A 22,252-nucleotide genomic window follows, 5' to 3' on the forward strand; every position below is an offset into this window, starting at 1 on the left:
AGGAGAAGTTTTGTTTTCTTTTCTTTTCCTTGTGAAAGTGAAACAAAACAAGTGAACTCAACTTGTTGCTCTCCTTGTCTTTTGGTTCAAAGAATGTAAAGTGAAAAGGCTACCTGTTTATTCATTCATGATAGATATAGTACATAGATACCACTTGGATCATGCATAGCAGGTTAATGAAGAAACAAAAGCGAAGATTTCTAGATAGTGCTAATACAGATCGAGTCTCCTACTACAGTACTTAACAAAGCAATAGGGATGCAGACAGTGACGACATTCAGATTTAGTGCCCACTGTACAACATACACAGCAATAGGATGCATACAGTGACTAGTGCAGATTCCAACTACTACTCTTTGGTGGCTTCCGGCTCTGCATTTTCTTGGTTCTTGTTGTTCTTCCTTGGGCCATATTTGAAGATGGAGAGGTGCTTGATATACTGCGGTGATGCTTCCATGGCCTTCCTAATCTGCCCCCCCCCCCCCCCCCACACACACACACACACAAGCTCTTTGATGTAGCTGTCAGCAGTTCAGCATCTTAAACACTTCTAAAACACTAGGCCTAATTAAGATCTCTCCTTATTCAGTATGTAGTACTTCCTCTGTTTCACAATGTAAGTCATTCTAGCATTTTCCACATTCATATTGATGTTAATGAATCTAGATAGATTTATATGTCTAGATTCATTAACATCAATATGAATATGAAAAATGCTAAAATGACTTAGAGGGAGTACTTCAATAATCAATAGTATGAAGTATTATGCAGTAGATACTCGTATTGAACCTGACCAGTCAGACATCAGCGCCACATGAACGGCTACAAGAAAGAAAAGCTCATAGCTTCATAAAATTCACAAATTCTGTGCACCAACATACTGGTAGTATTGGACTTGTGCTACAGTGGAGCAGCAATTTCACATTTTTTTACAGGGAAAAAAATGAAGTTAGTCTAGTTACCTACCGGGTTGGGGTAGTCGGGGCCGTAATCGGCGGTGAGGAGGAAGTAGGCGGCGGTGGCGGCGCCGATCATCGCCGTACGCCGGACTATTCTGTCGGCTTTTGACCTTGGATCCATCAATCTTTCCTTCCCAAGCTTCTTCACTTGACGATTGATTGGAACGGAACGAAACTGCCAAGAAGTTCAAGAAGAAGAAGACACTAGAAAGAAAAGCAACAGATGGGCCTTTAGCTTTTTCACGGCCCTTATTCTTCTTCTGTCCTGGGTTTACAACTGGGCTTGGCCCATTTCCTCATGCAGGTTTGTTTAATTTCTTTGCTATATACTGTATCTAAATTCGTTCGGTTATTAGATAAAAACATCAGAAATGATGGTGAGAACAGGGAGATTCAGATAAATAAAATTGAAATGAAATATACAGCAGAAGAATGTGTATGTATAGAAATGTTTTCTAGCTACAAACAAGTTGTCTGGGTGGTGTAGTTGGTCATCACGTTAGTCTCACACACTAAAGGTCCCCAGTTCGAACCTGGGCTCAGACATTGATATTTCAATTTTTGCAGCATGCAAATCTTCATCATATATTTATGCCAGCCAATCGATTAATATCAATTTTTGCAGCATGCAAATCTTCATCATATATTTATGCCAGCCAATCGATCACTGGGCATTGCTTCAACATTCAAGTAATCGACCATGACAGAATCAAAGATACTTTTATACTACTGTCAAAAGGTTCTACAACAACACTTTGTTCCCTCTCGCGAGAACAACAGGGTACAACCTTACATTACTGCAATCTATAGATATAACTCAGAGAAGGATAAGGATGATGCACTAATAATTGGCCTTAATCAGCTAGTACAATTCTATCACCGGACAAACACCAAGTACAGTAGAGAAGGCTGGGGAAGATGATAAAGATCCCAGCAGCCAAATGCCATAACATGTTGATGAGACCTCATGCCTGGAGAGTTAACTGAACTTCTCCAGCGAGCGCACTATCCTGGTTGGCTCTTGGGTTGGGACCCAACAGCTGAGCTTGGAGCCAGCTAGATTACCTTACATAACATGGATTTGGATGGAGGCCATCCGAAAAGCTAAATGGTGCATCACCGATTGCTTTACAAATGATTCTTTTATAAAAGCCGGCACTAATGCACAAAGCTTTTGCCAATGGATGCATATACAAATAGATACTCGGATGCAGCTGTTCTGAACTTTTGATCCTATGAGCTTACGACTTATTCGATGTGCGCCTGCAATGCAAATACACCAGAACACAGTTTATCATGACACTGAACAACCAGATTAGTTAGTTAGTTTATCTGGAGCAAAGCAAACGACATGAAGAAGGCAAGTTTTTTTTTTGTTCTTGTCAGTAAAAAAAATGGAAGAAGGGTTAATTAGAGTAATCCGACCGAGACAGTGCTGCCTCGTCGGCTTCCTCTCGCCGCACCCATCGATATCCATCTCCATCTCATCTCGCCACCCAAAACCCTAAACCTCCCTCCCATTTCCGCCGCCGCCGCCATGCAGTCGCTTGCCCTCACCTCCCCCTCCCTTCCGGCGCCGGCGACCGCATCCGGCCGCCGCCGCCGCCGCCTGGAGCGCATCCGCGCCACCGCGGTGTCCGACGAGCCGAAGCTGAACAAGTACAGCGCGCGCATCACGGAGCCCAAGTCGCAGGGGGCGTCGCAGGCGGTGCTCTACGGCGTGGGGCTCACCGACGCCGACCTCCGCAAGCCGCAGGTGGGCGTCTCCTCCGTCTGGTACGAGGGCAACACCTGCAACATGCACCTTCTCCGCCTCGCCGAGGCCGTCAGGGACGGCGTCCGCGAGGCCGGCATGGTGGCCTTCCGCTTCAACACCGTCGGGGTCAGCGACGCCATCTCCATGGGCACCCGGGGCATGTGCTACAGCCTCCAGTCGCGCGACCTCATCGCCGACAGCATCGAGACCGTCATGGGCGCGCAGCACTACGACGCCAACATCTCCATTCCTGGATGCGACAAGAACGTCTGTATCTTTCCTCCACCCTTTCCCCCCTTTATCCTTTTGCTCGATCCGTTCTACAAACAAAAGTCCGCATCTTTCTATTCACTGTTCCATCCTGCTAGTTTGCTTCCTAGACGCAATTAAAAATGCAATCTGTGCTGAGAAATCAGACTGTGGTATCATCAAAGTAGGCCTTGCGCTGTGATGTCCGCTTTGTCCATAGGTGTTTTAAACATTTGGGGATTTCATCCCCAATTGGTTCTGATATATATTTTTCGCCAGTACAAAGTAAACAGATGATAGAAAAAATCCATTATCCCTGCACATTCAGTTAAATGCATAGTTTGGTTGTTGAAGCTGAGGTGATTTTGGTACACTGTTTTGTACCTACAACCTTGTTTTGAAGAACATAACAAAGGTCTAAAATTTTGTACTTCATTTTACCCCATGATGCTTTTGACATTAGGAAAGCTTGTGAGATAACTGCGGACATTTAGATCTTTGTTGCATTTGAGTTTAATGGTCCTAATCCGTTGCAGATGCCAGGAACAATAATGGCAATGGGGCGGCTGAACCGACCAAGTATCATGATATATGGTGGAACTATTAAGGTAATTCATCTCTGTTCTTTTGATGTAGGATTGTATTAATATTTGAAGTAATTTGAAGATGTTAGTGCCAGATACAATAAAACAACCTTTTTATGCATAGCAAATAATTCATGCTACAAAACAGTTCAATATGGTTGGCACCATGTTTGTGGACTGCCCTTTTAATTTAATAATAATGGGTTTGTAGTCATTTACCAGTGATAAAACATGGTGAATATATGTCAGTTCTGAATTACGTTCACTTTTTGCTGAGCATTTTCTGACGGGCTTTCTGTTCATGCAGCCTGGTCATTTTCAGGGTAATTCTTATGACATAGTATCTGCTTTCCAGGTACTCTGCTTCTTATTTGCTAGTACTTTCTAATGTAGCAGTATACAGCTTATTCTTACTTTTGTCGTGTTATGATGTACAGTGCTATGGAGAATTTGTTACCGGATCAATCAGTGATGAGCAAAGAAAGAATGTGCTCCGCAACTCATGCCCAGGAGCAGGTGCGTGTGGTGGTATGTACACCGCAAATACAATGGCATCCGCCATCGAGACCATGGGTATGAGCCTTCCGTACAGGTGCAAACAATATGCTGGAACCTTGTCTTGTTTTCTTTTTAGGCTGCATAATCAATTTGCTCTGAGTTCAGAAATTGAACAGAACTCTTATCAGTTCTGCTGTGTTTTATTTTCTGAAGTTCTTCAACCCCTGCTGAAGACCCACTAAAGCTAGAGGAATGCCGTCTTGCTGGGAAGTATCTTTTAGAATTGTTAAAGATGGATTTGAAGCCTAAAGACATTATCACTGAGAAATCTTTGCGGAACGCAATGGTCATTGTCATGGCACTTGGTGGGTCTACTAATGCTGTTTTGCATTTAATTGCTATCGCTAGGTGGGTTATCTTCCTCTTGTCTGCTTTTTAATGTCTTGGATAGACAAATGCTGATTGTTTTCTTCTTTCAGGTCTGTAGGTCTGCAATTAACTCTTGATGATTTTCAGAAGGTCAGTGACCAAGTTCCTTTCCTTGCGGACCTTAAGCCTAGTGGCAAATATGTCATGGAGGATCTGCATAAGGTAAATACTTGATGCTATAAATATGTACTTGGTTTCACTTCATCTTTACAATTAGTGTTTGTGTGAAGCGCTCACAAAAATTCGTGCTTGCACATTTCAGATTGGTGGAACACCTGCAGTAATTCATTATCTTCTGGAGCAAGGTCTTCTTGATGGTGATTGTATGACCGGTGTGTGCCATCAATTTCTATTCATAATAATGTGTAGAAGCTCCTTTATTTGGGTACTAACCGATTTGTTCTTTTCCATCTTCAGTCACTGGGAAAACTCTAGCGGAAAATGCTAAAATCTTCCCTCCTCTGTCCGAAGGACAGGTAAAGCTCAACCCTGAATTCTTATGCCTTATTATCTAGCTCTTTGTATAGTAGCATTTACACATTTTATTTGTTCTTTCAGCAAATAATAAGGCCCCTGGACAACCCAATCAAATCAACTGGTCATATACAAATACTTTATGGCAATCTTGCACCAGAAGGTTCTGTAGCAAAAATTACTGGCAAAGAGGGGATGTTTTTCTCAGGTGCCTTTTGTTGCTCACCTTTTCTAATCCTTTGAGCCTCAGTTCCTCACATTATCTGTAAAATTTAAATTTGTTATGGTCAAATGGCAGGCCCTGCACTAGTGTTTGAGGGTGAAGAATCTATGATTACAGCTATATCAGAAAACCCAGCGAATTTCAAGGTAATATGATTAATCCAAAAGGTGCAATTTGGACACATTCTTTTGCAATTCAGAGGCCTGAAATACAAAATTTCATAGCAACCAGTTTTCCAAGTATTTGGGTAAATTTAATATCTGAGTTTTTGCTTATAACATAACTCTTTGCGCTGAAACAGAGAACTATAAAATAAATCTTTTGTATAAGCGCTAATGAAAAAAATCATACTCTGGTGCACTTAAGAATGCAAATATATATATTTGCACCTAGGAATGCTAATATATATGTATAAGTGTGGGGCAGATATCGTTTTGAAATCTCTGTGCAGTTGCATTTTTTTTTGCTAATGATTGGACCTATATTTTAATATAACTTACCTTTATTCCAGTTGACACAGTAGTCAACTTTAATTAGTTTTGCAAACTAATGCGCTTTATCGATATTTCCTTTTACGCTCTTGACAAGGGAATGCATTAGTTCACTGGGACAACCATGCATAGTCTTGTTCTGAATTACTCTGCTGGCATGCAATCACAACAGGGGAAGGTAGTAGTGATACGAGGAGAAGGACCGAAAGGTGGACCAGGGATGCCTGAAATGCTGACTCCAACTAGTGCAATAATGGGTGCTGGTCTTGGGAAGGTAGTTATCTTGCTGTCTTCTGAATGTCTGATAACTTTCCTTGTGACAGCTGATCAATATTTAACTTGTATTCAAACATCACTACAGGAGTGTGCCCTGCTGACCGATGGCAGATTTTCTGGAGGATCACATGGATTTGTTGTAGGCCACATTTGTCCTGAAGCACAGGTATTGTGTTGTAGTACTCTAGCATTGGTTACACATTAACCTATAAAATGTAACATTCTGCTAGTTCTTTTTCCTGCGGCCTTTCAAATGGTTCTTCCTCATGACGCTGCCAGCTAGGGGAAAGATAACCGCAGCAAAGATTGTTTTGGTTGGTGTTGTTTACAATGTGAATATTTTTCAGGAGGGAGGTCCAATTGGTCTTGTTCAAAACGGTGACAAAATTACCATTGATGTTGTGAAGAGAGTAATTGATGTTGAACTGACTGAAGCTGAGCTGGAAGAAAGACGGAGGAAATGGACGCCGCCGCCACACAAGGCTGCCCGTGGAGCGCTTTGGAAGGTACTACTACATACATTATATCACATTAACATTCCTGGTCGCATAAGATTGGCCTTTGGTAATGAACATCGCTGTAATCCTTTTATCATTGCAGTACACGAAGCTCGTGTCCCCTGCATCAAGAGGATGCGTCACCGATGAGTAGATCCTGCTGCTGCTGCTCGAGTAATAAAAAATAAAAAATAAAAAAGAGGAGGAATAGGAGGAGGTTTTTGAGGAACAGTTTGCATGTAACAGTAGTTCATGGTGGTGATTGGTGAAGGCTGATTGTGATGGTAGTTCCCTTCAATAAAATGGCAGTTTCCTAGGTGCTCAAGCAATGCCGAGGGAACTGCTTGCTGAATAATCCATTGTCTGTTGCTGTGTTGGACAAGTTTTGTCTGAAAATCGCCTGATGCTTGAGAAAAAAAAAACCGGTACTGCAATTTTATGATGTATCACTGGAATGCAGCCAGGAGCTACCAGATCTGTGTTGCATTTTAAGTGTGATCCGATGAGCTGTGCCAAACTAATTTCGCAATTTTTCTCCATTGCATCAGAGTCTAACCGTTATGTAAACTTGTGCCATTATGAAAAATACGCTTTTCTGAATAGAAAGCGTATTTGTACACCGTCCGTCAAGGCCCAAGTAGCAGCTGCGTAACAACGAGGCCACCACGGCCCATTTATCGGCCCAGCCCAGCCCAGGGAGAGTCCATAAGACACACGAGTCCACGACGGCCTCCCTCTTTCTTGTCGCTGCGCCTGCGTCCGATTCACCGTCGCGCCGCCGCCGCATGCTCTGCTCTCTCGCTCGCTCGCCGCCGCCTCCTCCTACTAGCTCTTCCCGCCGCCGCTGATCCGGTCAGAAACCTCCAGTCTCTTGGCTCTGCCGCTTCGACCACCAGCCATGGCAACCGAGCAGCCGTCGGAGAAGAAGCCGCCAGCATCGGGAGGAGAGAAGAAGGCCCCGCTCCCCAAGGTGGTCACGCTCAACAAGGCCCTCAAGCTGGTCAGCTCCGCCTCCACCACTCCCATGCTCTCTTCTCTGTTACTCTTTCCATCCTAGAAGCGCACGATGCAGTCCGTGCTAGTTAGGTTTAGAGGGTGCCTCGCCGTTGAACTCTCTTATCCTAAAAGCAGTGGTTATTTTTCTTTTCCTGTTTTTCCTAGTGTTCGATCGAATTCTTCGAGTGCAATGGTATTTCATGAACTAGTTCTATGTGGCATACTAACCCGCAGATTTAATCGTTCTCAGGCACAGACATGGGTGGACAAAATGAGTGCATCAGACCAGGATGAACCCAAAGCTAAGGATTTTGAGGGTCGCCCACCAGGGTATAACCAATTCAACGAATTGAATTTCTTTTTCTTAGCATTCCTGGATATATAAAACCCAGTATATATATGTGAGGCTGGCAAATTGATGTAGGCTTGGTCTTGGTGCTAAAGTGGCACCTAATGTAAAACGTGCGGCTCCTACTGATCCAGTGGAAAGGAGGTTGCTGGGGAAGGTGAACGCGCAAAAGAGAAAGGCCACCGAGGAGGAGAAGACAATTGCTCAGGAGGTGAATGATGATAGTGATGATGACAGTGGTGAGACTGAAAGCAGAACTAGTGCCTTTAGCAAGAAGAGGACGGCGCCTTCGGTTACTGCCATGCCATTGGGGAAGAAGGCCAGGTGACAGGTAGTGTGTTCATATTCATGTCTGTATCTTTCATCGGAATATTCACATTCTGCTAGATTAATTACCATGGGTTTGTTATACCCTGTGTAATTGCTGAACGTAAGGGTGGATGGTTTTTCTGGATATTGTTGGTCATTCCGAAGTTGAATAGTGAATAGCCTTGTAATTTTCAGCTACTAAATTGGTTTAGATCATGGAAGAGACCAAGAGAAGTATATTTATAATTTATAAGATGGTTTTTTCTAAGGCTAGAAATGCAAGGTTTCTTATATCTTTTTCTTTTTGGGAGAGAGTTGCAAGGTTTGTTATGCCTGTAATCAGTGATACCTCCATGCTTCAAGCTTCAGATTAATGAATGACCTCATGCTGGTGCATTGCACAAGACCAAACCCTGTAACTCTGTAACTATTGTATAGTGTATACATATTTGCATGTTCCCTTTCATGTAATATTTTCCCTCGATCTTAATATCATTTGGCCATCCTGGAAAAAAAAAAGTATTCCCTTGAATATTTTATTTTCTTTTAGCCATTTTATAAGGTGACAAATATTTCTGTAAATATCCATATATGCAAAATAACTTAAAGTTGGACGACTATAGTTGAACAAGCCATATCCAGTGGCAAGACCATATAAACATGTTTCAAAACACCTTAGATATGCATGTGCAAACATTCAAAACATAATGGACAACATTATATCTCTAGCACAAGGAAACTCTGAATATTTGTTAGATCCTTATTTGCAGTAGTGCTTCTGTCCCAGGTGGCAACCTGCCATTCTGATCAACAAACCATTTCCTGGCACTAGAGGATGCTGATATGACCCGAAGTCGTCGCAAAGGCCAGCAAGCGTATCTTGTTCTTCTGTGAGCACTCCCTCGCTCCTTTCCTGCATGCTCATCTTCTTGCTCTATCTGCTTTGTCAACTCTTCTATCCTCAGTTGTAGCCCAGCAGATCTACTGTCTGCAAGCTTGAGGCATTCATCAGCAGCAGCTTGTGCTGCCATTGCAGTGGCAGCTAGTTTTTCTTTCAGCTGTAGCTTACTGTTTGCAGCTTCCAAGTCTGCTTTTACCCTTCTCAGTTCTTCTGTGAGCAAGGCGACCTGAAAGGGACCTAACTGATGAGAACATGCATAATGCTCATGATAAATGACGTTATTAGGTGTCACATATTGTTGTGGTATCATCAGAGTACTGTTTTTCCCAACTGGAGTGACTGCAAACTCAAGAATTCCAAACTTATGATTGTTTTACATAATAAATTTGAGCATGATTCATCCTTTTAAATTTGAGAAAATTTGTATAAAATTTGTCAGTCTGAAAAGAACGGCGCAAGCCTCATGACCTCAGGAGATCATCTTGAGGAAGCTTAGGTCAAAGTAATTACTGAAAGATTACCTCCTGGTTGAGTTGTTTGATAGCATCCTTTCCAGCTTCTACCTCCAATTCACATGCTTCCCTCCATCTTGCAGCCTCCCGTTCTACTTCTTTTAGATCTACAGTGAGTTCTTCAACCTTAAGCATTGCAAACAAGAACATCAGGCCCTTCTCAGTTACCTGGCTAGCAAATAAAGAAACTTAAAATGTAAATTTGTTTATACGCTGTGAAGTAGGAATATTTCTCTTTCTTCCAAATCTTTAATGTGCAACTCGTATTTGACTATTTTCTGGGCCTGTTCAGCAGCAAGAAGTTGCAAACGATCACAATCTGACCTGTTGGAACAATTTGATAATGTCAATTAGCACCCGTATTAATGGAAAAACTTTTGAGTGTTTCATCAAATTTTCTATCATATATACATCTTTTTCGATGACTTTTGTAGTTTACCTGGACTTATGTAAGGCCTGCCTTAGGTCATTTATCTCATTCTGCATATTTTCCATCGTCTTTCCAACTACTGAAGTCTGAAACGAAACAGCTAGACGGATAATTAGCTGATCAAGTTCTGCAATCAGGAAATTTTTTCCTTGACAACTCGTCAACTTGCATTCACGGTCATAGAATAATGTTTGTCAACTTTATTGGAAGCTTGCAGGAGAATTAGTTCACAGGTACTGAATGTTGATGTTATATATTGCAGTAAGTTTAGAAGGATTATATATAAGAAACAGATATACTGGAAATTATTGATTTCGTAAGAATGAATACATAAGCCAGTGAGGAAGAATGAGGAGTGATGTAGAACTATTTACCAGACTGTCAACGCCCTGATCGCTTTCTCTTCCAGTAGTGGATATTTCAGTCGCACTGTTGCTGCTCATGTTTTCCTCTCTTTCTGATTCTCCAGTGATCACATCCATGATGAAGCCAAAGCCAACCTTGTGCAATCCCTTCTCAGCAATCTGCAGGATTGCACTTCTGCCCTGATCCTTATCACCCTTCAGTACACAGAGCCTGTTTTCTGCTGCCTCCTTCTCAGTGACAGCAATCTTCAGCATGCTTCTGATATCCTGGTTCTCCTTCTTTAGGCTTGATATCATACTCCCAAACCTTTTCTCTTCTTTTCTTTGCATCTCCATGTACCCTGAGAAGTTGATCTGAACCTCCTTTGCCAGCTCATGTATGTGATGAGCCTGTGATGCTAGAATCTTCAGGCCACCCCTTTGATCATCATTGTTGACGCTCTCGTATAGCCTGTCTAGTTTGTCGTCGTAGGCTCTATCCAGGATGCTGTCTAAGATCCTGTGAACCAAGTGGAGTGAGGTCGTAATCTTGTGCATGGCAACCTTTGGTTGATAATCCATGGCAGAATTCAGGGGATGCAGAAGCTGAGATTGAATATGTGGGGGGAAAGCCAGTATGCATGCAACTAACAGTCAAGGGAAACCCTGATGAAGAAGAGTAGTTGGCTGAGCTGAATCAGGTTTGTCTTTCTTCTTCAGCACATGTAAAATTACATTGTACACTGTGCTGCTGCTCTTCACTTGAGCTTGACAGTGAGCCGGGAGAATTCGACATGTAAATTCACCAAACGGGGTTCGGCGGGTAGAAAAGCATTTCTAGTTTTCAAACGACCGGACAATGCAAATTTCTGTGTACTTGATATTCTAACTTAAAAGAGTTTTGAATTTGAGAATGTTGGGGGCCTTTGGATAGAGCACCCTCCAAAAATAAAAAGAGTTATTGAATTTGAGAATTGTTGGGGGCCCTTGGATAGGGCACCCTCCAAAAATAAGCGTATGCTGCTATGTGCGGCGCGCACACGGTATTCTTTAGTAAAAGGCGAAAGAATAGTTCGCTTTGTGCTCACCGCGCAGCTGCGTGCCCTTCCTCCGCTAGCCGAGGTGGTACTAATCAATCTCCCACACCACCTCCGCCTCCTACTCTCCTCTTGGCAATGGGCCACTTTATCATCTCTTGGGCCTGATCGTGGTAGTGGTGGGCCTTGAAGCTGAGTTGGGCCTTGCAAAACCGTTAACCGACCGTGGTAGTGGGCCCCACCAGCCTTACCTTCTTCTTGCGCCTTGCGTTCCGAGTTCCGACCACTTCACGTCTTCACCGCCAGAAACCGACGGCCGCCGCCGCCGCCGCCGCATCTGCATGGCCGCCGCCGCCTCTCCTCCTGTCCCGTCCAAAGTCGACGCCTCGTCTCGGCCCGACCGCTCCCCCAGGTCCGTTATTCTTCGCTCCTCTGCCCCCCTTCGTGTTCCGCTGATCCCCTTGTGCTTTTGGGGGGAATTGGAGTCGCCGCGTGCGTGCGTACGACCAAATTCTACTCGGATTCTTCTTCTTGCTCATGGTACTAGTAGTTCTATAAGACGAGAGAGCGAGGGGATTATGCTTTGTAGATACTAGTATATGCTTAAGCTTAATCCTCTCCTTCAGAATTTGCTGCCATGTCTAGCTTTCTGGATTGGTACGACTACGGACCAACCCGATTTATTTTCCCCCGGTTTATGATGACCTCTCAGTTAAAATTTCTTTCCTTTTGGTGTCATCCTGCAGGCCGCAGAGCTTGGAAATCTCATGGGATTCACAAGGTAGTACTATTTAACTATCTGTTTATTGCTGCTCCCAATTTTTTTTTATTATTGGTGTATATTACTTCCTGCCTCATGCTGCTCTTCGATTCAAGCACATCAAGAACCAAACCTTTCTGTTAGATTCCTCTGCTACGGTATCATTTCTGTACACCAGGGCATCACAGATAACAACTGTATCATGTGACCATGTCAGATGCATGCAAGCAGCATGCTATATCTTCTGCACTCAATACAACTGGTGGACCTAGACTAATACTCCTATATTTCTTATGAGTAATGACAGTTTCATTTTGCGGCAAAGATAGCTGCTTGTCTGTTTTTCCGTCCACAAAGTTATCCTGTAGCCTCTTGTCATGTTTCGCTTCTCTAGATTTCCTGACTACTTAGAAATAAGTCAATAGCTTCTCTCTGCGCAAGCAAATGCTGGCAGCTCTAAATATATACGTGGTGGCTGTGATTGTTTGCAAACATGACTTCTTTATATGAAGGAGTACTCTGGGCATGTAAATGCTGAAACAGTTGTGAATTACCATGCTTGATACCAATTACACGGACTTCTGCGCCATTAATGAATACTTTCATGTACGCTGCAACTGATACCTTTTATTTAAATTTTGAATTACTAGCAGCGTTATGCAAGCGTGCAGAGAGTTGCGAGTTGGAGGCAGAAGTACCCTCTATCAATCCTACTTTGCTTCCAGTTCTCGAGGATTTACTTATAGAATTATATGCAATATTGCGTCCAAAGCCTGATGACTATGAGCAACGGCATTTGATGATCGATGTCTTCAACAAAATAGCAGAAGAGATATATGGTAAGAGTTATATTTCATCTGTTATCATGGGTCGATGAATTATGCTTTCAAAATATGCGCTTTTGATCATTGTAATTGCTGACTATGCTTGAAAATATAATATGAGAGTTGCAAAAGATGCATTTTCTTGTAATTCATACACATATGCAATCAGGGAAATTCATTTGCAGTTCAACAATAGTGTGAATAGGGTTTTAAACACCTGCAGTTATGATTCATATGCGTCAGCATTCAGCAAAATATGCTTTTTCTGTGCACCTCAGTTATGGATTGCTGACACCTAATGGTCAAGCAAAGACTTTTGCTTCTGATGCTAGAAAGATGCATAGTGCAAAATTTTGTGTTGAAACTTGTACATAACAGAGCATTGGTGAAAAGGATAATGCATTTGGAAACACAAGCATGAAAATTATATGAATTTGGCTTGATTTGTACTACAAATATGCCTAGTTAACCTCCTTTTTTGACTGTTAGTTGATCAGTTAACTTCAACATGCATTGTTCAGATTTCTGTGTGTGTCTACACTTTTGCAATACACTTTTCTTTACATGCAAGATTCCTTCTTTTACCATGAATACTTAGTCTCTGCCTGAATATTGCAAATTTGTGTGATATTATGACCTGTTTCCTGATTATGATGCCTCCTTCCAGGTAAAAAGAAGGGGTTTCCAGTTGTGGAAGCATTTGGATCGTTCACAATGGATCTATTTACTTCCAAAAGTGACCTTGACCTCTCTGTCAACTTTAATGCTGATTTTCATAGTCAATTTGCTCGCAAGGACAAGATTTCTGTTATTCGGAACCTCGCAAAAGTTCTATATGCTCATCAGAGTAATTATCTACACTCTCTAGGTTTATGTAACAGATCCAAAAGGGTCAACTTTATATCCATATATTTATGGTGTCCCTTCATATATGTTGCAATATGTGTCACACACCAAATATCTAAAATTTAAATGAAGAATTTAAATTAGTTTTGTTATTAACAGTATATCAAATTATCGGTGTATGTTTGATAAGAAGTGTATTCTCCTTGACATAGTGTTGACAATTGGACATAAATAACTTCATTTTGATATATGTCACCTATTTAATAGAACCTTTTGATGCCAATTTTAATGTGATTTCGTTTCCTTGTCCTTATATTGTCAATATCAGGGAATGGCCGTTGTCATGGGGTTTTACCTGTTGTAACTGCTAAAGTTCCTGTACTGAAGGTTATTGATAAGGGAACTGGGGTTGAGTGTGATATTTCAGTTGAGAACAAAGATGGCATGTCAAGATCAATGATATTTAAACTTATTTCATCCATTGATGAAAGATTTCAGATACTATGTTATCTGGTATTGCAATTCTCTGTCACATTTTTTTCGTTCCAATGGGCAATAAAATTGTTGCAAGAATCCCCATAAAGTGGCCTTCTAAAATATGTGACACCAACCGTTTCTGTTAATTCTGCAGATGAAATTCTGGGCAAAGGCACATGATGTTAATTGCCCCAGAGATCGAACAATGAGCTCAATGGCGATTATCTCTTTAGTTGCTTTCCATTTACAGGTTTGTTACTTTGACTTGAGTTTTTATTGGACTTTTTAGTCATGAGTATCAAGTAGTTAGGGTAGCTTCAATGGCCTCATGGAATTTCCATTAAAGTTCTACAGCCTGTATGTATAAGCTTGCAGTTAATCCTAAGTCCTTTTTTCTGTTGGCAAAAAGAGAAATAAACACACTTTTTATTAAACAATGTGGATTACAGACCCGGCGACCTCCAATCTTACCTGCATTTTCTGCCTTGTTGAAAGGTACTCTCTCTATTTTTAGGTGTATGTCATTCTCACTGCTACGCTTTCCTGGGATTGGTTTCTCTGTTGTTGATATAAAACTTATATGAAGAAACTAAGATAATTTCCATCGTCTTGTAGATGGTCCAGACTTTCCAAGTATTCAGAGAAATGTCTCACTAGTTGAGGGGTTTGGGAGCAGAAATAAAGAATCAGTTGCCGAGCTTTTTGTGTCACTTATGAGTAAAGTAAGTGAATTAAAAATGCACCTTCCATTTATGTTTGTTACAGGCCAATATTCTATTTTGAATCCATAGGGATATTGTTGAGTTATGGTTGTTTTGCCCTCATTTCCTAGAGTTTTTACATTGATTGACAAAGGGATATCTCCCCTTGCACATGACTTGATCTAAACCCCTGCAAATGTCTGAACAAATGCCCAGTTTGAAAAAGATTATTGACTGGATTATTGTAGTGGATTATCTGCACGGCGGTAAATACAAATTAAATATTTTGATAAAAAATATTAATAAATAAGAAGCTTAGAATAAGGGATCTAAGCAATGCAGTAGAAGAAAGGTTTTTGAGAAAACATATTTTTAGAGGCTAATAATCCGTGACAAAAATCTGTGACAGTAAACTCCCAGTTTGACCCAGCTGGGACGGGACGGTCCTGTTCACCTGGTCCATGTCACTGTTCTCTTGTGCCCTTCTAAACATTGTTCTCTTGTATAGCATCATCGACTTCATTATCTAATTAAGGGATCTTGTTACACAGTTAGAGAGGGTTATACCACCTGAGTCCATCTAATTTGTTGCTAGGCAAAGTTGTTTGCTTATTTTGGTGTCGTATATACGTATGAACGGTTTGTAAGCTGTTCATTGATTACTTAGTTAACATTACTTCCACAAAAGAGCCCTTCCTTCTTAATGTCAGAACTCATTATGCTGACAGACACTATTGACCTTCTCTCATGCAGCTACTATCAGTGGAGGGTTTATGGGAGCAAGGGCTCTGTGCTAGCAATTTTGAAGGGTCATGGATCTTTAAGACCTGGGAAAGAGGAGTTGGTAACTTGAGTGTAAGCTTTTCCATGAATTCATTGTGCTTTTTTAGTAACTTTTGCAAAAGTTTGTTTATTTATACACAACAAGCAATTCATGCAGGTTGAGGACTTCTTGGACCGGTCACAGAATTTTGCCAGAGCAGTAGGCAAGGAGGAGATGCAGAAAATCAGCGAATGCATAAGGGTCGCTGTTTTGAATTTGAACAATTTCTTTAGGGGTAAAATTGATGCACCAAAGCTGAAGAACCTTTTGTTTGAGCCGCCTCATCAGGATGAGCTGATCAGTAATCCCAGTCTAAAGCGTCCTAAGAGGAAGGACCACCCAACGCATGGCCCAGAAAGCAACCCACAGCAGCAAAAGAAAGCGAAGCATATTATTGGCCCAGAAAGCAACCAGAAGCAGCAAAAGAAAGTGAAGCATACTGTAAACCCTGGACCGGCCGCTAGTAGATCTGCCACTAATTTACACCGTCCTACCGCATTTGTGCCTCAAATACGGCCCATCCAACCAATTAATCAGGTTTCCCACATACCTCAACCTTTGGTTGACCCTATGTTTGCTTATGGGTTACCACCACAACAGCATCTACATTCAGCTCCCCTTTATTGTCAGGGGTTACTAGGTCAACAGCAGGGTAATTTCATCCACCTGAATCCTGGAATCCAACCGCAGCAGCAAGCCCAACATATGTTTGTCCCTTTACTAGAACAGCAACCTGTGATCAATGGTTTTCACCCCTATGATTTCCATTTGGCCCAGCTAATTCAGCATAACGAGAATATAGCGTTACAAAGGAATATAGCTTATGGAACCTATCCATATTACAGGAGATGACAGTTGCAGTATGAGAATGTAGCTAGGTAATGTTTCTGAGATAGGAAGTTCACACCGTCGCCATGTACCCTGGTGCAAATCAATTCGTTGATTTGTTGTAAAATTTAGTTGTGTGTTGTCATATATGTGCTGGGGAAGAAATTAAGTAGAGAGGCAGATTTTGCATAGCTATCAAAAGTTCTGGCAAAACCATGCTGCTGACTCTGCCACCTAGTTTTGTCACCGCAGATTGTGAGCTCTCATTTTTCCTTGTGCAAGTGGGGGTAAGAAGAATTCACGATTGTCATGGATCAAGATTGAGAGGTGTGCTGCAAAGCTTGCTGTTGAAAATTCTGTCAGTCATGCAAGATTGATGGATGCTGATGATGAATCACTTGGTGTACTAGCTTATATATAATAGTAAAAATATCCAGCAAGACCAACAAGAAGCAACTGCATTGCATCAGCATGTTATTCCTCTGCTAAGCATCCACCACTGCAGAGCAACCTCATGGACAAGAAATGGCAACATCTGCACTGCTGCTGGTGATAGGTATGGATGAGCTGTTCCAGGTTTGTTGGGTATCAGCTGATAAACTGGGACTGTTCCAGGTTTGTTGGTATCAGCAAAAACTGGAGCTGCCGCCCATGGTAATCTCAATTCTGGTGTTGCTGATGACCACATAACCTGATAAGATGGAAACTGCATGCAACTCACATAGCCCGGAACAAGATGCTTTCCATCATCACTCGTGTTTTGCCTGATGCGATGGAAATACCCAGACAAGGTGAGCTTTTGCACGAAAATGACATGAAAAATAATATGCCTCCCTTTTCCTTGCTTGCACTGTACATACCTGAAGCATATGATGTACCAGTACGATGGGATAGTGAACAGTATGCCGTTCTGTTTTTTGCCATGGAAACATCTGGATGTTTTGGTTTTGATGCAGATGCACATCATCGAAAGAGAAGTTCTCTTTAATTTCTACACCTGCAAAGACAAAGCTATCCTTGTCAAACAGGCAAAGTTGTAGATAGATACAGTGAATCAATGATGATTCAATGTTCCAAAGGTGTTCAATCAGCTAGCAAAAATATCTGCGGTTGTTTTCCTTTGCAAGCTGCATGCATTTGCATGCTGTAAATCTTCAGAATGAATCCAAAGTGGTAGTGATTGATTACTGGAGAATTGAATAAAAGTCGATGATTATCGATCTCGATCGCATTGCTTTTTTCTTTTTCCTTCTTTTTGATTCTGATCTCGATTGCATTGTTAATTGCCTCTAGCTCGTCCTGAAAACAGAGTAGCTAGGCAGCCTTGATGTTGGTACTAGTGCGTTGATGTAAGGTGATTTGACAAATCTGAGAGATGGAGACGTCATTTTGTGGATGCTAGCTAAGTATAAATGCTGATGTGGAATCATGCACTGAACATGGCGCGAAAGACAACTTAAAATGGACCAGCAAGTCAACAATACTGGCACGCATATGCATCTATTTAACTAGATGCTCAATCATCGATCGATAGATTGCGATTTACCTTTTCTAGTTCTTTTTTATCTCATCTGCCTTTTACTTTAACGAGAGATCGATTAAATGGTAGTACACTTGGAAGAACTATTTGATTGAATTATAAATCACTTGTAGAGAATTATATTGTCGTTAAGAAGGAAAAAAAAAACCACGTTTAATTTGTAGAAGCTGCAATGAAGCGCCAGGATGTTAGCTACATAAAAACGCCATAAAAAGGACTTGTTGACAGCGAGTATAAGAGCTAATTACAGGAAGCAGCAGTTAATTACTAGATCAGCCGCTAGCATATAGCACATCAGATTACTCAGCTGCAATCTTCACTGTCAACTGTTAATGCCCTGATTGAACCGCCACCGATTCCTAGAGCCGTACGTTTAATTTCTACAAGACTACGACGTATGAATACATACATACGTACAAATATATATATTTTCCTTTGATATATATTTGACCATTTGTATTATTTGGTTTTTTAAAAATATATAAAAATGTTAGTCTTATTTAAAGAACCTTTAGATAAATCAAGTCACAATAAAAAATTAATAACTACATTTTTTCAATACAATAAATGTTCAAACATATCTAAAAAGTTAATATCTTCGTCTGTTAAGAAAAGGAGGAAGTATTAACTGCAATTATATTGTACAGTAGATTGTCAGATCGCACTTCATGGTTTCACATCACATTATTATTATCTGGAGACGTACTTATAACCCTATAATTAGCATGCATCCGTGAATATACACTGGTGAGACCAAAAAGAAGCAGGGCAAATGTAGTTATTTATTTATTCATATCAAGAACCAGTTATATATATGCATGCGATGATCAGTTCCAACTAATAAAAATTATATCCTCGAGTACCCTAGCTATATACTCCATTAGTTACTAGGCTTGTTTTTGTTAATCTGAGAGATCAAAAAGGAAAGCTAGCAACATAACACAATGCATGCACGGAATAAAGAGCTATCCCGACCAGATCGATAGCTTATATATATAGTAACCTTAATTAGCTAGGTGTGATAAACAGTCGTGGTTTTCTTTCTCCATATGCTAGCTGTGTTCCAGCAAAACTATAAAATCATTATAATTAGCTAAGATGCTGTTGTCCTTTATACACATATATACCAGGTTTGACCTTTGATTGATCTCTTAATATATAACGTGAAAATAATTGGAGAGATAGCTAGTGCAGATATTAGGACATAATTAATAATAAGAGAATATGTGTATACATATATATAGTAGGACATTCCTTCTCTTACCGCGCGTTTTAATTTTCCATTGCCACCACCAATTCATAAATAAAAAATTAAAGACTGATGGAGTGCTCTAGATAGCTAGTAACTGGTGTAATAAGGGCAGTCCCAAGTGCAGGACATCACTAAAAAGGACTGATTGTATACCTTCGCGTCATCTTAATTAACTATAGCTAGAAACTAATTAATAGTACTCCCCCAATTAATGTATATATATATATAAACTACTACTACTCACATGTCTGTCTTCGCGATATTTTATATAAATTCAGCAGAGGTCTCCTGCATGTTAGACCAGGCCAGTTTCACATCCTCTTCTCAATTTTTTGTATGGTGCCACGTCATCTTTTATCCTATAAACAATATTTTTACTTTGAACGAGCTATACCTAGTAATCTAGCATTTGTTATAATTTCACTTAGATCATCTCTCTCTCTCTCTCCACATGTGGAAATGAATTAATCCATGCCGCCTGTGCTCCCGAACGTACGTCGATATGATCCAGCTCAGGCTCAAGCTACGCTCTGGCTCTGTTCTTGCTACACTATGCTTGACCTTAATTAACCTCTGCTTATTTAATTTAGTAGGCAATTAATTAAGCTCTTCTCTAGATAGAACTCAGGCTCTGCATACGCCGACGCAACGCTAGCTTGCGCTCGAGCTCCGCCTGCTCTCCATCAGCATTGTGTATTACATATATATATATATATATATATATATATATATATATATATATATATATATATATATATATATATATATATATATATATATATATATATATATATATATATATATATATATATATATATATATATATATTTATTTATTTATTTATTTATTTATTTATTTATTTATTTGTGTGCAACTCGAGCTAATTAAGCTTAAGCTCAAGCTCCGGTGCTGTTGGCAGCCGATCGAGTGCGACGGTAGTCGACGCCCAGTTGCTTAAAGTGAGAATAACTGGTCCAAAATAAAAACATTAGCTCTAACCTAGTCGGCTAATCCAAAGTAAAACTTTCGTTACATATAATACATGGTTCAATGTCTAATTCACTCTTTGTCCCACGTGACATGTATCATCTTTAAAGCTGTGGCCACCATTAATTCTAGTTGAAGTACACTGCTGCTAGCTAGCTCCATGCTCGCTGCTCGTTCTCCACCAATTAATAATTATATATTTAGGGCTTCTTTGAATTGCAGGATGGCCTGATAAATAGAGGAATATAAAAAAAAATATAACAGGAATGTAAGTATAAAATAAAGAATTGCAGAACACAGGAAAAGCACCGAAATTGCCGTTAAATTGGACTGCAGGAAAATTGGAGGAGTCGGATGAGAGAGATAGATTTAAAGGAAAATTTCCAATATGTTGAAGCTCTTGCTAAGTTTCCTCCAAAATCTACAGGCAGAAAGCTATTTCATAGGAATTGCATAGGATTTAAAAGCTCCAAATCCTTTGTATATATCAAAGGGGCCCAATAGGAGAATTTTCCATAGGATTCAAATCTATAGAATTTCTACATAAATCCTTTGATCAAAGGGCCCTTATTAATTAATTTTAGCTAGTGGAAATCCATCTCAGTGCTATTCATAGAAATATAGCTTCTTTGAAACGTAGGATTCTCAAAACACAAAAATAGGACAAATGCAGGATGGTAATGTCCTAGCATCTCAAATCCCGCGGATAAAAAAAACATAGGAAAACTGCATGAATGATCATTTTGATGGAGTGCCAGGAGAAAGCAGGAAACATAAGAGAGATATATACAAAGGATTTTTTTCCCTAATTAAGAGGTTGAAGCTCATGTTAGAATCTCTTCAAAATTTTCATGTTTTGAGTCAATAATCCAAATGAATTTTATAGTAATTTTTATAGATATTCCTTTGATCTAAATAACCGTATAGAAGAAAAATGCATAGGATTAAATCCCCTCCAAGAATCCTTAATTAATTTGTTACCAGATGGTTAGGAAATGTACACTTACGTGGACGCCCGGCCACGTACGGTGCATCTCAGCAAATTAATTAAGGTGTGGCATACAGATACCGCTAGTTGTTTGATCTGTACTGTGACGCATTAACAATATCTGATCACTGGCTAAGCCGTAATTAAGCTTCAATATATATGCATGCTTGCAGCGTTAGCTTGTCTTGAAAAGAAAAAAAAAAGAAAACTTAGCTAGTAGCTATACTATTAGTTAATTGGCCTTTGGCATCTCCATTATATTAGCGAGCTAAGTATATATAGCTTTTATATAGTACATACGAGCACATACGCGTGTCGCCTGGTCAAGCATATAGTACAATATTGGTCAAATATATGTAGCTAGAGTCATAATTATATTATTGTTCCAAGCGTGACACGTTAGCTCCTCCTCTCTTTTTTCCCCACTTTGACATTGAGATGGATGAAGGGTACATGTGCAAGAACCCAATAGCTAGGATATGCGTGTGTTACGTTTCATGGCAAAAGAATGGCCAACAATTAAAGGCAACACTTATGGTAACCTATATAGTTGATTAGTCTTTTTTGTTGTGTGGACAAAGCCAACACTTTCTACATGGTAATCACATCCTAACTACATAGTTGTACTATATATAACTACTACTACTATGTAGTCTATATTTTTTGAAAACACTATGTAGTCTATAGACATAGCACATATGCATGCTTGCCGGGCGGCCTCTTGGATCGATCAGTTAGTCATGTCATTAGATTAGATCACTATGCATGCACAGTAGTAGTATAAATGCGATTATGGAGCTGCTCTTCTAGTAGCTGTAACTTTTTCTAAAATCTTCAGCTGCCAGAAGCTTTTTTAAACCGTTCCAGATTTTAAAAAGCTATAATTATATAATCCAGAAAATAAGCTATCTA

General features: G+C 40.3%; 4 protein-coding genes, 1 long non-coding RNA gene and 2 other non-coding genes across 10 annotated transcripts; 4 read left to right on the forward strand and 3 right to left on the reverse strand.

The window, feature by feature from the left end:
- Window positions 1-96: 96 nt before the first annotated feature.
- LOC136351407 (uncharacterized) lies at window positions 97-1,139 on the reverse strand. The gene is made up of 2 exons (XR_010734483.1): window positions 967-1,139; window positions 97-822 (listed from the first exon to the last, which is right to left on the reverse strand). It is a non-coding gene; the product is annotated as an uncharacterized lncRNA (long non-coding RNA).
- A 292-nt stretch (window positions 1,140-1,431) lies between these two features.
- Window positions 1,432-1,505, forward strand: TRNAV-CAC (transfer RNA valine (anticodon CAC)). Its single transcript has one exon. It is a non-coding gene; the product is annotated as a tRNA-Val (tRNA).
- Window positions 1,506-2,396: 891 nt separating this feature from the next.
- Window positions 2,397-6,882, forward strand: LOC4346318 (dihydroxy-acid dehydratase, chloroplastic). Its single transcript, XM_015794261.3, has 14 exons — window positions 2,397-2,982; window positions 3,501-3,572; window positions 3,856-3,903; window positions 3,986-4,140; window positions 4,260-4,454; window positions 4,526-4,637; window positions 4,738-4,807; window positions 4,893-4,951; window positions 5,034-5,157; window positions 5,248-5,318; window positions 5,836-5,937; window positions 6,025-6,105; window positions 6,287-6,445; window positions 6,540-6,882. Exons 1-14 carry the CDS (start codon window positions 2,497-2,499, stop codon window positions 6,588-6,590), a joined length of 1,785 nt encoding a protein of 594 aa, XP_015649747.1. The 5' UTR covers window positions 2,397-2,496; the 3' UTR covers window positions 6,591-6,882.
- A 297-nt stretch (window positions 6,883-7,179) lies between these two features.
- LOC4346319 (uncharacterized) lies at window positions 7,180-9,282 on the forward strand. Of its 3 annotated transcripts, none has more exons than XM_015794265.3 (4): window positions 7,180-7,436; window positions 7,683-7,762; window positions 7,857-8,112; window positions 8,864-9,282. In XM_015794265.3, the coding sequence occupies exons 1-3, from the start codon at window positions 7,335-7,337 to the stop codon at window positions 8,107-8,109; spliced, it is 435 nt and encodes a 144-aa protein (XP_015649751.1). In that variant the 5' UTR covers window positions 7,180-7,334; the 3' UTR covers window positions 8,110-8,112; window positions 8,864-9,282. The 3 variants fall into 3 exon arrangements, with proteins under 3 accessions (XP_015649751.1, XP_015649750.1, XP_066159591.1); XM_015794264.3 differs by having other exon boundaries at window positions 8,878-9,282; XM_066303494.1 differs by lacking the exon at window positions 8,864-9,282 and having other exon boundaries at window positions 7,857-8,501.
- LOC9270089 (uncharacterized protein At3g49055) lies at window positions 8,752-11,365 on the reverse strand. Its single transcript, XM_015794262.3, has 5 exons — window positions 10,308-11,365; window positions 9,943-10,019; window positions 9,716-9,827; window positions 9,513-9,629; window positions 8,752-9,217 (listed from the first exon to the last, which is right to left on the reverse strand). The coding sequence occupies exons 1-5, from the start codon at window positions 10,857-10,859 to the stop codon at window positions 8,843-8,845; spliced, it is 1,233 nt and encodes a 410-aa protein (XP_015649748.1). The 5' UTR covers window positions 10,860-11,365; the 3' UTR covers window positions 8,752-8,842.
- On the reverse strand, window positions 11,258-11,374 carry LOC112936242 (U5 spliceosomal RNA). The gene has a single exon (XR_003238369.1). It is a non-coding gene; the product is annotated as a U5 spliceosomal RNA (small nuclear RNA).
- A 225-nt stretch (window positions 11,375-11,599) lies between these two features.
- On the forward strand, window positions 11,600-17,793 carry LOC4346320 (protein HESO1). 2 transcript variants are annotated; one of them, XM_015795462.3, is made up of 10 exons: window positions 11,600-11,726; window positions 12,061-12,095; window positions 12,725-12,913; window positions 13,566-13,745; window positions 14,073-14,257; window positions 14,376-14,471; window positions 14,671-14,716; window positions 14,837-14,943; window positions 15,676-15,777; window positions 15,863-17,793. In XM_015795462.3, exons 1-10 carry the CDS (start codon window positions 11,656-11,658, stop codon window positions 16,595-16,597), a joined length of 1,746 nt encoding a protein of 581 aa, XP_015650948.1. In that variant the 5' UTR covers window positions 11,600-11,655; the 3' UTR covers window positions 16,598-17,793. The 2 variants fall into 2 exon arrangements, with proteins under 2 accessions (XP_015650948.1, XP_015650949.1); XM_015795463.3 differs by having other exon boundaries at window positions 12,728-12,913.
- Window positions 17,794-22,252: the final 4,459 nt, after the last annotated feature.

The sequence above is a fragment of the Oryza sativa genome, chromosome 8, assembly GCF_034140825.1.
Source record: "Oryza sativa Japonica Group chromosome 8, ASM3414082v1".
Lineage (NCBI taxonomy): Eukaryota > Viridiplantae > Streptophyta > Magnoliopsida > Poales > Poaceae > Oryza > Oryza sativa.